Source organism: Parasteatoda tepidariorum, chromosome 1 (assembly GCF_982258835.1).
Source record: "Parasteatoda tepidariorum strain Cologne lab strain chromosome 1, Ptep-v5.0, whole genome shotgun sequence".
Classification (NCBI taxonomy): Eukaryota; Metazoa; Arthropoda; class Arachnida; order Araneae; family Theridiidae; genus Parasteatoda; species Parasteatoda tepidariorum.
Genome location: NC_141755.1, coordinates 55,303,700 through 55,318,511, shown reverse-complemented (window position 1 = coordinate 55,318,511; position 14,812 = coordinate 55,303,700). Strand labels below are relative to the sequence as shown.

At 28.5% G+C, this 14,812-nt stretch overlaps 1 protein-coding gene across 3 annotated transcripts in view; it reads right to left on the bottom strand.

The window, feature by feature from the left end:
• Nucleotides 1–14,812, bottom strand: part of LOC107455600 (inverted formin-2) — a 136,586-nt gene that overhangs the window by 53,231 nt on the left and 68,543 nt on the right. For all 3 annotated transcript variants that reach the window (XM_087164499.1, XM_087164500.1, XM_087164494.1), the window contains exon 3: nt 4,383–4,498. In XM_087164499.1, coding sequence (XP_087020625.1) covers nt 4,383–4,498 — 116 coding nt within the window. The remainder of the gene's footprint in view (nt 1–4,382; nt 4,499–14,812) is intronic.

Sequence of the window (14,812 nt, the reverse complement as noted above, 5' to 3'; positions counted from 1 at the left end):
ACCTTCGACGAAAACGCCGAATACATCAATTGCTTGATAAGGCAATGATCTTTGAATTGTCTATTTCAATAGGTTTCTTTCAAAATATAAATTTTGGTCTATATGTGTCGAAATCACTGTGGGTGACTTGCTTATTCTCAAATTAAAGTAGATAAATTTAAAGTAACTGAAAAAAAAAAGCGGCTGAGAACTATAAAAGAAAAGAAACAAAAACAATTGTTAAAAGGTAGTTTAATAATTTAAAAAAATTTTTTTTTTTGGTATTAATTCAATATTGACAAAAAATATATTTTTTCATACCGTGTAAATTATTTTTTATACATTATACGTTATTCAGTATCTAATTTTTTTTATAAATATTTTTCTGCATGAAATATGTATTAAATTTATGCATAAAATGATATAATTAATTATATATGAATGAAAAATTACCCTTTTTAACGTATAAAATGATAAAATTTATGCGCAATCTTGTTATAATTTTAATTATTTAATACACAATGGATCATTATTTATGCTTACATTTTATACATATTTTTATAAGTAACCACGCTTATACAGAAATATAAAGTAGAAAAATTAATTATAAAATAACAAAATATCCACACCTTATTTATAATTTAAAAAAATTTTTGTTTTATATTAGTACTCGTTTCGTTAAATTAATTTGATACATAAAGGACCATTTTTTATGCATATATTATTAATTATATTTTATAATATATTCATGGTATTTTATAAAACTAATATTATAAAATAATATATATTGTTTCATAATATATCACATTTCATTATATCAACAGGGAGGCTATCCCCTCTGCTTTCTCCCTTCCCCTACTCCCGTGACAACTTCTCATTCATCATTGTTTCTTTTCCCACAATATTTTTTTTAAAGGATATTTTTTTACCACAAGTTTAACAGTTTATTATTTCCGAACTAGTAATCTAATGACAAATTTTGTTATTCTATCGTACTTCCTGTATATTTTTATACACTTTTTTGACTTTAAATTTCTAAACCAAATGTAAAGTTGAACACCTAAAACAGCTTTGGCGGCCCATAAGTTTTTTTTATGTATAAAGAGTGAGATAAATTATTTCTACCGGAAAGTTTGCAATTTCAGTTTGAATTTAATATGCTACCTTTAAAATTAATTACCGATTTATCAATATTTTAAATTGTATGTAATTATTTAATAACTTGCAATTGAAAATACAATTATTTCAGAATGAAAATTAGCAATTAAATTTGTATAAGTTAATTTTATAATTTACTAATAATTTAATGATGATGTGAAAATAAAATTTGAATTAAAAATATTTATTCAGACATACCTTTATCATATTATCTAAAGTAGTTTTGAGTATTCATACTGATTGGCATTTAATTATGAAAATTTGGTTGATTATTAAAATTAATTTGTAATTTCGGAGAAAAAAAAATTTAATTTGTAGTTGCGATTAAGACTATTGTGTCATTTGTTAATTTAATTGCACTTATTTTAAATTTGATTACTATATTTAAATACTTTTTTTTATGACTGTAAATAAAGTTTACTACACTTCTGAAAACACTAAAGAAAAACACAGATTCATCACTATTAAATTATTTATTTATTTTAAAAAGAGTTTATGTCACTGGTATTGGGAGAAATTTATTTCGTCTGAGCTGGTTTTATTTATTTTTTTCCATTATGGAAGAAACTTGCTGGATTTTTCGTCATTTAGAACAGAAACGTTGTGTTTACAGAAGAAAGTATAAAATAAAAATGTATAAAAAATTTTAATTATAAATAATATATTTTTAAATTCTAATATCACAGGCGATATTCTCGCCTTTTGTAGGCGGAAAAATGCACTATTTCCTCTTTCGAATTTTATAAATCATTACACAAATTAAAATTCGTAACTAAATTAAAATTCATACATAAATTAAAATTCGTACATAAATAAAAAATCGTAAAATCCGTCCAGTAACTCCAAAAATAAAGAATAATGTGAATAGGACTCTTTAAAAAAGAGATACTCAAATAAGTGCATGTAAAATGTGGTGTTCTTTAAAGAAGGAAAAAAAATGAAAGAAAGAAGAACATCATTTCTAGAGCGAACTATCATTTAAACTTTCGCGATTTCTGATTTTTTTATTTTATATTATTAATTTGAAATAGTGGCTGAAGCCAGTCATTACCGATTTCTTTTAAAAACTCAAATGAGGATAGAAAAATCATGATTATTTCTTTCCTCTCTGATGCACAAGAAAAACATCTTCGAAAAAAAATTATGCAGGAAAAAAAAGGAAACATTTTCGAAAAAATTATGCAGAACGAAAAATTAAACTTATTCCGTAAATCCGCGCCGTGAAATCTTTCAGCAAAAACTCTGTAACGTTCTGCGACAATGTCGCCGTGTCGCCGCAATTCTGCCACGGGGATAACTATGAAGTTTAAACTTAACTCTTTTTTTTATAAGAAAATGAATTATGAATTTCATATTATTTGTTCGTACCTATGCTTGGCAAAATCTATAAATTTTCAACATTCATTCAATATTTTTACGTTTGTTCTCACTCTTGGCGACTTAATTGGCTGTTAAATGAAAGGCTTTCTAAGGTTATCCATTGACTGTTTTTTGCCGAAGACATTTTGTTATAAGTCTGAAAACACTCAGATTCTCCCTTAGTACCTGTTGCACATTTCTACCTGACCAAAGAGGGAGCTGGAATCGTGCATAATAATTAGGATTATGAATCACTTGAGATGGGAAGCTTATTAGGAAGACTAACAAATAACACACTATCATATTTGTCTGTTTTATAGTTTATACTTATTAAATTTGATTGTTATTAAATATGGCTTTTTTATTCATTGCACCATTCTACGCTGAACCATTGTATCGCCATCTATTGAGAACTACAAATTTTAAAGACTTGGCAAAATAAATTAGAGCTAAAAGGTGCAATTATAGGGGCAAAGGAAAATAAATTCGTGCATTAAAGTTCTAAAATTAGAACTTTCCAAAGAAACCAAAATTCTTTCAAAAACGTTACTTAGAACCTTTTTACAATGAGATTTAGAATTTATCCAGAGTCTCACATCCATTTTTTATCATCTGAAGTAGCCACTCATAGAGAATATGAGAAATTTCAAACGAAATTTTAAAGTTTTATTAGTTTTTCTTCTTCAAAAACTGAAAAGGTAACAGATAATCATATCACCTAATATAATTCCTGAAAATTGAGTACGTTGCTTTTTCTTATTTAAAGCTTTCGTTGAAAATGTTAATGAAGTATTTCAAATCAGTATAGTTGTAATAATTATGGCATAAAAATGATATATTATTTAATAGCTATATTAACTGGTTTATAAGAAATTTTTATGTATGAATCTCTAAATTTATTCAAACTTTCTGGACCTTTAATGCATCTTAAGCAACTACAGCTGTGAAAAACTTTTTTAGTAATTATTTCTATTCATATATTTATTAATTATTTTAATCTTCCTGATTAGAAACTAAGATTTCTTTTTAGCCTCTTCAATGGTATCTTTAATAAAGTAATTTCTTCTAATTACGGTTGCTGTTGCGAAAAGAAAAGTTGAGAAGTGCATCTAAATGCATCTTAAACAACTACAGTTGAGACAAACATTTTTTAGCAATTATTTCAATTCAAATGCTATTTATTAATTATTTTACATTTTCTGGTTTTGAAAGTAATTTCCTTTCACGTGCTTCAATGTTGTCTATAATACAGTTCAGAACCCGTTATCCGGAAATCAGAAAACCGGAAAACCAAGAAACCGGAACGAAATTCGATAAATTTTCTTACCATTTTTAAATTTTTTATCCTCATAAGATTTTAGGACTTTTCTTTCTTTTTTTAAAGATGTTTACCTTATTATCATTTGGAATTAATCATTATTACTTCATCGTTTTTTCTTTTTTTTAAAGATTATTTCCAAATTTTTTTTTTTTTTTTAGTTGGGTTTAACAATAAAAAAAACGGCTTTTTGTAGCGATTCAGAAAACCGGAAAAATCAGTTATCCGGAATAGCGATGGTCCCGATCGTTCCGGATAATCGGTTTCCTACTACTTTAATAATTTCTTCTTATAACGGTAGTTGTTGCGAAACACTCATATTTAAAATTTTATTTCCGAACCAGAAAGTGTAAAATTTTTAATAATTTTATTTATTTTAAAACATCGCAAAATCAGAATAAACATCACGTTAACAACACACCTGTTCGTGAGTACATTTACATAATGGTGCGAAAACTTGGAAGGTTAAGAAATAGATTTTGTACACCTGGACAATAAACACATTCAAATAAAATGAGATAAATCTCGAATGAATTTACATTGAAAACAGAAAAATATTTATTCATACTTTATAATATTCCAATGTTTCCAAAGCCCTTGTGTAGCCGTCTGAGCGATAAACACACAGTGCCGACAGTAATTCAAATACTTGTTTCTTCACCGGTATGTCATCAGTATCTAAAGCTGAAAAAGAAAGTTGTTTATTTACAAAATTTTCATCAGAAATTGATAAATAATTCATAGAGGACAGAGAAATTTTCAAAAAAGGGTGATTTACATTATTGGCATACCAATTGTAGTTTAGTTTATATATAATCATTTCACGCCGTTTTTAACCTTCTGTTAAATTTGGGTGTTTTTAAAGCCTTGTTTTTATACACAAAGAACAAATTATGATCAAAAATACCAGAATATAGTAAAATTAGCCGCGTTTATGGCTCTATGGTAACACCAAAAAGCTCTGTAAATTTTGCAAAATCGCTTTGGTAATGATTTTGGAAAAATTAACAATGGAATATGGTTTTATAGAATGAGATAAAATTTGGTCATTTTATCATGATATTTTAAAACATGGTATAAAAACCATTAATTCGGCTAAATTTATTTTTAGTTGTGTATTTTTTTTACTATCTACGCGTTTATAATAGAAACTATAGTTTTTGAACCCAAATTTACGGTAAACCGTTACCATTTAAACGAAAAAAATACTAAATAAATGGTTTAAATACCATATATTTTAATTTTTAACTATTACCACAACCAAAATATGATTTTTCTTAAACCGGAAATGTCATTGTCATTGCCATACAGTACAATAACACTACCAGAATTTTTTAGAAGACCAGAGAAGAATTTAACCGCATTTCATTAAATATAAAAATAATTGCAAATACGTAGAACTTCCCAATATTATATTTCGTTTATATATATATATATATATATATATATATATATATATATATATATATATATATATATATATATATATATATATATATATATATATATATATATATATATATATATATATATATATATATATTCATTCAAATATAGAAGCATTCATAAAAATAAAATGTTAATTGGCTTTTCTATATAAAGGATTTTTTTTTATCACAATTACTACTTATCGTATGACAATTTATTATAGTTTTTATCATAATAGACTTGATTGTAGTTATATCATCTTTACAATAATAATTTATGTTGTACTACTGTTAATAATTATAATGTACTGTTACTAATTGCATCAACTACACTACAATTGTAAAAAAAAAATTCTCACATGTGTACAGTTTTAATGAGATGCATTATTAAATTTTTTTAAATTATTTTAAAGTTTTTCAAAATTTTTTTAAATTTGTTTTCAGCAAATCTGAAGTTATGTATAAAACATACCTAAATTATTAACAAACTAAATTTAAAACATAACTAAATTATAATTAAATTATTAAGTTTAAAAAAATAATAGTTTATAGTTTACAATTTTGAGAAAACTTTCCATAACTTAAAAACATTTTGTACCGAAATTCGATGAAGATTAATTTTTCTTTAGCTTAAGCAGCATAGATATTTAAATTTCATTTTTTCCATTACAAATTTTCTTACAAGGAAAATTAAAAAGAAAATGGAAATTGGAACATAAATGAATCGATGTGCATTGTAATTTAAAATACTTGTAAAACGTATTTTACGCATCTTTTTCCAACTAAAAAAAAAAGATAAATTTTAAATAAATTTCAATAAATCTCATTTATCAAGTTGCATTATATATTGTCTTTTTTGATAATCTCACTCGTTTTTAGTTATCGTTTATTGTTGTTATGACAAAAGTTTAATACGATGCTTTCTAAATTAAATTTTTAAAAAAGAATATTTTGAACTTAGCATTGTATTTCTATTGACAGTTTAAATATTCACTTCAATTACTTAGATTAAAAATTTAGCTATGTAGACTTCGAAAAAAAAAAGGCTTCAGTAACTTTTTGTATCTGTTATTTCTTCCAAGTGAAGAATACTTGCTAAGTAGTGCTAATATTTAAAGTGAAAACAAAATTCATTCAACTGCAAAATTATTATTTGAACATATTCCAAGATCACAAGTACTGTTTATGAGCTATTGAATTTCTAGAAAATGTCATACAAATATTAGTATAACATTTATGCGACGTAGTATAATTATGATAATTTTTAGCTTGTTGTTAAATGAAAGCAAAGTTCAATGCAAAACAATAGGAAATGCTTTTAAAAATATTAGCTTAGAGCTCACATGTTGCATTATAAATCATAAATGTAACAATCTTGCAAAAATTCTTGCATCGAATTTGGTGCTAATTAAATGGATTAAAAATTGGATTTTTAAGGTCTTTAGCCTATAAAAATACAGGAAGCTTTTGTTTGAAGTATCTTAATTTCAAAACAAAGTTTTAATAAATGTTATGTCCTATTTTTTGGGGGGAAGGAATCATACGGACTAAAAAAACGTTCTAACAGTTTAAATACTCAAAAAAAAAGTTAAAATCTTAAAATTAACTCTAAATTTGGAGGTGTTTTATCACAGAAGGAAATTAATTATAATCAATAAATAATTCTCAAATTTTGTATAATCAAATAAAACCAAATACAGTGTTTAATTAATTTTTCAAATACTAAAAAAACTAGATCACAGAAACTTTCATTTCCCCAAAAATGTGGGTTTATTTCCTAAAGATGTTAAGTCATTTTCAGTTCTCATTTCAAATCTCAAATCATACATTTCAAATAATATATATCAAATCAGATTTCATCCATAACAAATAAACATATTAAAATATATTTCAAATCAGATTTCAGCCACAATGCGCAGGCTGAAGAAAGATGAATGCTAAAAGTCAGGAGTAACTCAGTCCTTAAAAAAATTACACATTATTTACTGCATTATTTCATACGAAGACAAAGCCTTCGAATAACATAAAAAAATTTTAAAATGAAGAAATTCCGACATATATATTGAGAAAATAAGTGTGGAGAAACTATCAATTTCAAAACAGAATTTTTCCTGCAAGTAGATATTTCTACAAAAATCCAATAATTTTTCTTTGGTAAGCTTTCTGTATTTGAATTTACTTTTAAATATACACAAATTTAAAAATAATAAAATTTCAATAAAATGTCAATGTAGAGTGCAAATTCTACGTCCCGGAAAATCCATTGCTGAATATAAAGTATTGAAAAATTGTTCATACTTTCAAGAACATTTAACATTATTGCTTTTTATAAACGAAGCGAATGAGTCTACGGAAAAATACCTTCGAATTTTAATTCGAAAGGGAATTAAACGAGAGAAAAAATGACCTACTTAATTTTTAAGATTGTAGTAGGCGTTACCTGGAGGATTAGAGTGGATAACTAGACGACGAGAGCTTAATGTGAGGCAATGGGTGCGCATTTTGGTAACCTTGCGTTTGACCTCGGTTAAAACAATACCAAAATCTGGTGAGATAATTCTGAAATTGGAGGTTATTGGTCAGGTTGGATTGATGAGCATTAAACGATTCCTTGCTGTTTGATAAAGATAAAAGAATTTTTTTTTGAATAATCGATTATTTTATGAGGAAATAAATTCTAATCCATAGAATGTAGTTTTCTGTAAGCTGCAACGTTTCCTTTCTATTTAACTATTTATAAGAGGACGATGATATATATTTAGAGAAAAGTTATTTTTAAACTTAAAAAAAATATTGACACTATAAATGATGACAGCAATTGCTAAATTGAGTTTTAAATGTTAATAAAAATTAATATGTTAATAATAATTTTCAGAGAGCAGGCCTTTCAAAAAGCAAGCCCATGAAAAAGTTTAAATTAATGAGCATACTATTTTGTTTAAATGAGGAAATATTCTTCATATTAGATTTGATAAAGTACCCTTAAAGTAGTAATCTAAAATTTTCACATTCATTAAAATCCTATTAATTCGCATTCAACATCGTCATACTGGCTCATCATCATTGTTTGCATTGCCGGTACTTAGAACAGCAGCCGTTACATTTCTGATGTTTAGAGCCAGTTGCTCTGCCTTATCTTCGAGGCTTCCATAACGCTACGTTTCAGCAGGACAATGCGAGACGACATGTTGCCCGCACTGTCCTGATCTTCCTTGAAGGCATAACATGTTTCCTTGTTGCCCTGACCAACATGTTCTCCAGATCTATCACCCATTGAAAACGTCTGGTCAATAGTTGCCGAATGACTGGCACGCCACCACTCGTTAGTCACTACGGTCTATGAATTGTGGCATGACGTTGAAGCTGCACGGAAAGCTGTATCCGTCCATTCTATCCAATCTCTGTTCTACTCGATGCCCAGGAGAATAACTGCTGTTATTGCTGCTAGGGGAGGCTTCTCTGAGTACTGATTCCTCAGAATCCATACATCCAAAGATCCAGAAAATTTAATCACTTGTTCTTCCAACTATAATGTATGTGCCCAATAAATATCATTCTGTTATTTGCATTCCTTCCTGGCCAATTTAATGGCCAGTAGTATATATATTTACCAATTCGTTTCTTAGTTCAGCGTGTCTCTTAAAATTTCATTTGAAGTAAAGTGGAAGATATTGAATAAAAATTTTTTTGGTGGAGTCTTCGATTTTCTTTGGTAGTTCATTTAAATTTGGAAAATAAAAAATTAAGTTTAAATGTAGATAGTAAAGAAAAAGAATCTAACATTTTTTTTTTCTTTTATCAAATTATCGCTATATATTACTAAAACAATTCTTTGAATCTTATGTGTTTCACAACTAGTCTCGAAACGATTTTTTTATAATCCCATTACAAATTTTTCCTTTTTTAAAATAATTTATTACAGGCTCTTATACTAAAATACAAAAAGATAAAAATTTTCTTATTATCAACAAATCTTATTAGAGGATATTTTATAGATTGTTATAACTATTAGCGACAAATCTCTAAGAAAAATCATTTCTATGTCGAACTATAATAACAGTACCATAATAAGGTAGAGTTTTGCAGAAATCTTAATAATGTGATGCATTCAGGCTTGAGATTGCATATAGGGAGAAAAAAGGAAAAATATGTGAAAAGGCACTGTAGCGAATGTTTTAATTATATTGACTGTTTGGAGAAATTTTTTAGCCTTGAAACAAAGTGCCTCCGAAATCGACTCTTCAGTTAGTTTCTTTCTATTGAGTTTTTGTTTTAGTTCCTGGCGCGGCTTCTGTAGTTGGCATAAATTTGTTAAAAAATGTAATTGATTTTTTATAATATACTCTTCGTGCGTTTTCCGATTTGGACACAGTATTAAAAAAATATAATGCTGTACTTAGCGATGATTGTTCTGTGTGTAGAACTAAATGTTAGTTTAACAAATGCAAGTATTATTGTACATTTTGACACTTTTAATAGCTAAGCGAAAAATTTTAACGACTAATTTTGAGCTTGATTGGTGGATAAAATGTGATATGCCTCTTGACGGGACATACATGTAACGAATTGAATATGTATATTTCATACTTTGCCAGTGTGAAATACACTAGTGGACAAAATTAAGAGATGGAAAGCATTTTCACACATGCAAGAAACCCGCACACCGCTCCATGTGTTTGACAATGGTTCCGTGAATGCCCAGAGGTACAGGAAGGAGGTTCTAGAGCCTTATGTGCGTCTTTTCAGAGGCGCTGTTGGCCCTGAGTTCATTTTTATGAACGACAATGCTCTACCACATAGGGCTCTCATGGTTGATGAGTATCTGGAAAGCGAGAATATTCAACGAATGGATTGGCCAGCCAAATTTCCTGACCTGAATCCTATTGAGCATGCTTGGGATGCTCTTGGGAGAGCTATTGCGATGCGCCAACCTCCCCCCAGAACCATTCTGGAGTTAAAAATTGCTCTAGTGGAAGAATGGGAAAGTCTTCCACAAGTCCTCCTTAACTCCCTTATCAACAGCATGTATAATCGTTGTGCATGCTGTCTGTCTGTCAGGTGTGACCATACACCATACTAGAGACAACACACACTGTACAAGCCTCACTTTTATTGTCATCTTTTATCCTTAAGTTCAGACTACATTGGATTTATTGGCAATAGGTCTTGACAGTGAATGGCACTTTCATTTTTGTTTTGCATACTTATTACCATGGAATAAGCTATATCCATGCCAAATTTCATTTATTTATATTCAGTATTTTTTTAGATATTTGGGGAAATGTCTTCCATCTCTTAATTTTGTCCACCAGTGTATTAAGCATTTCATACTTTGCTAATCAGTAATTTTAGTTATTCTATAACAGTGGCCATAGTTTTGGGGACAAAACACATTCCGAAATTATACATTGCATGATTAATGAGCAACTTTTTTTCGGTAAGTGGGATGCAGATGTATATATATATATATATATATATATATAATGCAAAAATAATAAATACTTTTGTATTAATAAAAGAATTAAAACTCTTTCGATTTCATAAAATGTCTTTGTTAAAGAGTAAGCGTAGAAATATTCTATATTGGGAATTCAAGGCTGAAAACATACCATTGAATTATAATTAGATTTATATTTCAAAGGAGGAGTTATTTTTAGAATCTTGTCCCTTTTTCACTTCCATATTAGGAAGCAGTAAATGATTCTCCATAATGCGTAGAGTTACAAAGGCATGTACGACTGGGACCTAATTACACCAATCTCTGTACTATTTAATGCGGGACCGAAGGTTTTCGCAAGTCTCTTGCTGAATAACGTGTTCCAATAAACATCTGCCGGAACCATCCGGAATCTTGTCCACACCCCCTCCTTTGAGGAGTGCGGATGTGAACTATTATGACCACCAGCATAACATTAAATAAAGCTTTTTATGACATACAATGGCTTTCGACTGCATTTCTTAATATGAATACACCAATGATAACAGAGATGTAGCCCTGTTATTATATATATATATATATATATATATATTACATTTGCTAGTGATTCTATAATAGAACCGGAAATTGTACATTATCACGGGATTTATTACATTTACTATAAAAGATCAAACAATTTAATTAAACGAGTCTAAATCCTAAAACATGTTAAATGATTTATTTAGAAGAGAGAAAAAATAATCATTTAATCACATCTACCCAATAAATATAAAAGTAATTAATCACAATAACCAATTCTTTAACAATTGCATCACAAATATATTAAGAGTCCCAACCAAAGCTTAATCTTTACGGTGAATCGACAAGTAAAAAAAGAGTTAAGTATCATATTGTAGCCCATAAACATGTTGCTTTCGACCTAAAACTGTCAATACATTCAAAGTTAATGTCAGTCAATCTAAAAACAATTAGTTTTGAAAGCTCAATGTTACCCGTTTCTTCCTGCACAATGCTTTCTTTTTAATACCAGGAAATCTAGCAATTGGTGAGGGTAAAAAAACACTTGTGGAAGTTTTCTCTTTTAATAGATCTAAGCTGTTTATGTTTCGATTTAATCGGAGATTTGAAGCGTATTTAAAAATTAACAGTTGTGAGAAAAAGAATGTTTAGAATTAAATAAAATGTAAAAAAAAAGTCATTATTGAGTTTCTTTTTAAAGATGCATTATTGATATACTAAAATAAGACCGGAAAGCATTTAGTTGAACACAAATGTTTATATTTGTATGAAAATTTGCGAATATAATCTTTGTTGTATTCGTAGTTAAATATACTGTTACATTATTATAACTGGAAGAAAAATATTTGAGGAAAATGTTAATTGATACAAAATTTGACTAAAATATTGAGCGCATTTTTAATTCTGAGTAAGTATTATTCGAATTGCATTGATAGTAATTTCAAACAGATTGTCCCTGCTGATATTAACATTGTTAATAACAAAAATGTCAAATTTGTATTTTTAAAGGGAACTAAATTTAGATTACTTTTTTAAAATTGGCATCAAAGGACAAGTTTAAAAGTTTTCTTGAGGATAATGATTCTTTTATTTTTAGAAAACCTGGAATTCACTCTATACACGTACAGTTTATAGTTAATTGGAAATGAGGCTATATTTCAAATTTAAATAATTTCTTCTTGACAACTCTCATCTAATTAATTTTACTAAAATTAAGCTTAAAATTTGAATCAACGACTTTGAATTAGGAATCATTATATTATTTATTTTCACTTCTGGTAACTCTGCCTTTATTTGTAAATTCTTTATCTTAGTTAATTCGACAACGAACTTTCCAATTCTATAACATTAAAACTTTATTCCAATAACTAAAAAACTAAAACTAAACTCAGCGGTCAAGGCCTACTGTGCCCATCTCAGTTTTCTTGACCTTGGGCTCTCGGGTGCAGGATCAGATGTTCCGGTCAGGTGGTCAGTCGGACGCGGAACCCCCAGTGTTTAGTTCCCAAGCGTGCTTGGTACTCATTTATCGACCCACTGAAGGGATGAAGGGCTGAGTCAACCTTGCCCGGCCCGAGGATCGAACCAGGGACCTGTGGCACGACAGCACGAAGCGCTACCGCTCAGCCACCGGGCGTTATTCCAATAACTATAAAACTAATATTATTAAAAAAAAATTCTCGGTTAAAATAAATCATGTAAAATTAAAAATATCAACATTAAACTATCTTAGATTACTATTACCCCAAAATTTCACAAGACGCCATTTATATTTCACTTTCTCACTTGTGGTATATTTATACATATGAAAGCACCAGAAAAATTGGTTCCGCAGTGGACTGATCGTAAGGACACGGTTCCGAGTAGAACACCGAAATCAAGCATCTCTGGCTGCGGTCATTAAGTGGGTGGGTCACCACTTTGATCCACCTGCATAGGGACAGAGGGTGCGTGATATTGTTCCAACGAGAAGTGCTCAATTTCGCGTGCTGGTCGTCGGGCTACCAAAGCGGAGAAGACACCCCCTCTGCAGAGGATCAAAATTATAATGACATATCTTCGGATCATCCTCAGGGATGTTTCCCAGACCGTCGCCAATAGCTTATTAAGCAGCTCTAGTGCGACGTTAATAAAGTACCTACCTACCAAGAAAATTAACTAAATAATTGATTAACTAAATATTATACTAAATACCAATGGCTGGATTTATAAACAAATTCAACACTCGAACCTGCGACATTTGAAATTTATCTTAAAAAACGAGTTTTTCTTCCGTCAAATACAATATTCCTTCGAAATTCCTAAAATTGCCTCCAAAATCATTACTTAAGCAATCATGTAAATGACAGAAATAGAAAACGAAACTTTTGAATTTTCAATGCAAAAAAAATAACATTATTTTAAAAAAATAAAAAGTTTATAGTTATTACAAAACAATTAATATCATAGGCACAGTGCAGCTTAAAAGCCTTTATATTGTAAGGTGCCTGGCCAAATGCTCTATCCCTTCGACTGCTTTGTTTGTGTCAGTGACGGTGTTTAACCTTCAAAGGTGGGTAAATAACCGTAAGGGAAAATGAATGATATTAAGAACTGTAAATTTGTTAAAAAGAAAATACTATGCTAAGTATGAGAATATTAATTTATTATTTTTTTTAATAAAATTGCATTTTAATTAAAAAAATTCAAATTCGTTCTTAGAATGTTTTACACACATAACCATTGAACGTATACTCCAAATGAAATATTTGAATACAAAAATTTACTTTTTATTTTATAGCTGATTAAAGATTGTACACTTATAAAAGTATAAAATTAAAAAACAAAATGCCACAGGTTGTAGTTTTATGTTTCTTGGTTTTATGTGAGAGTTCTTCAAATTCCATATTGATACATGGCTAGATTAGAAAATTGTTTTTCAGTAAATTTCAAAGAAAAAATTATAAATGATAATATTTACACAGTGATTTAGAAAAGAAGCTTACGCTTGTGTAATACAACTTAAGCGATCACTCATGTATTTTATATTTACGTATGAGCTATTCAAAATGTAAATTATTCGTATGTTATTTTGTTTAACAACACATTTATCAATTTTAGATTTTTTTCTCCTCTTAAAACTTCTTTTGGCATTCTCAGAAGACAAAACTATGCAATTTATCTTCTAGATCTTTATGTCAAATTATGGTACATTCATATATTTAATATTAGCCTCTCTTTTTTTTTAAAAAAAAAAAAGAAAAGAATCAGGCTACTCATGGATTATCTCCTAGTCATAACGAAAAAAGCATTTCCTTAAAAATATTTCAAATGTGAAATAAAAGCTTGAGGGGAAAAAAACATTCCTTTTTTTATTATCACCATTTCATCCAAAGTAACCAAGACAAATCATCCTCCCGAAATACATGACAGCAAGATGACTCAATACCAAAAATAAATCAAAAAGTTGCATCAAAATATTTGAAACGATCAAATCTCACATTTCCGATCTGACCATCGAAAAAAAATTTCAAAAATGAAAAATAGAGCAACATGGTCCAAAAAAAGAAGAAAGTAACCCCCAAACAGGTTCGGAAGGACAGGAGACATTCATACAATGTTCTTATCAGGTACAAT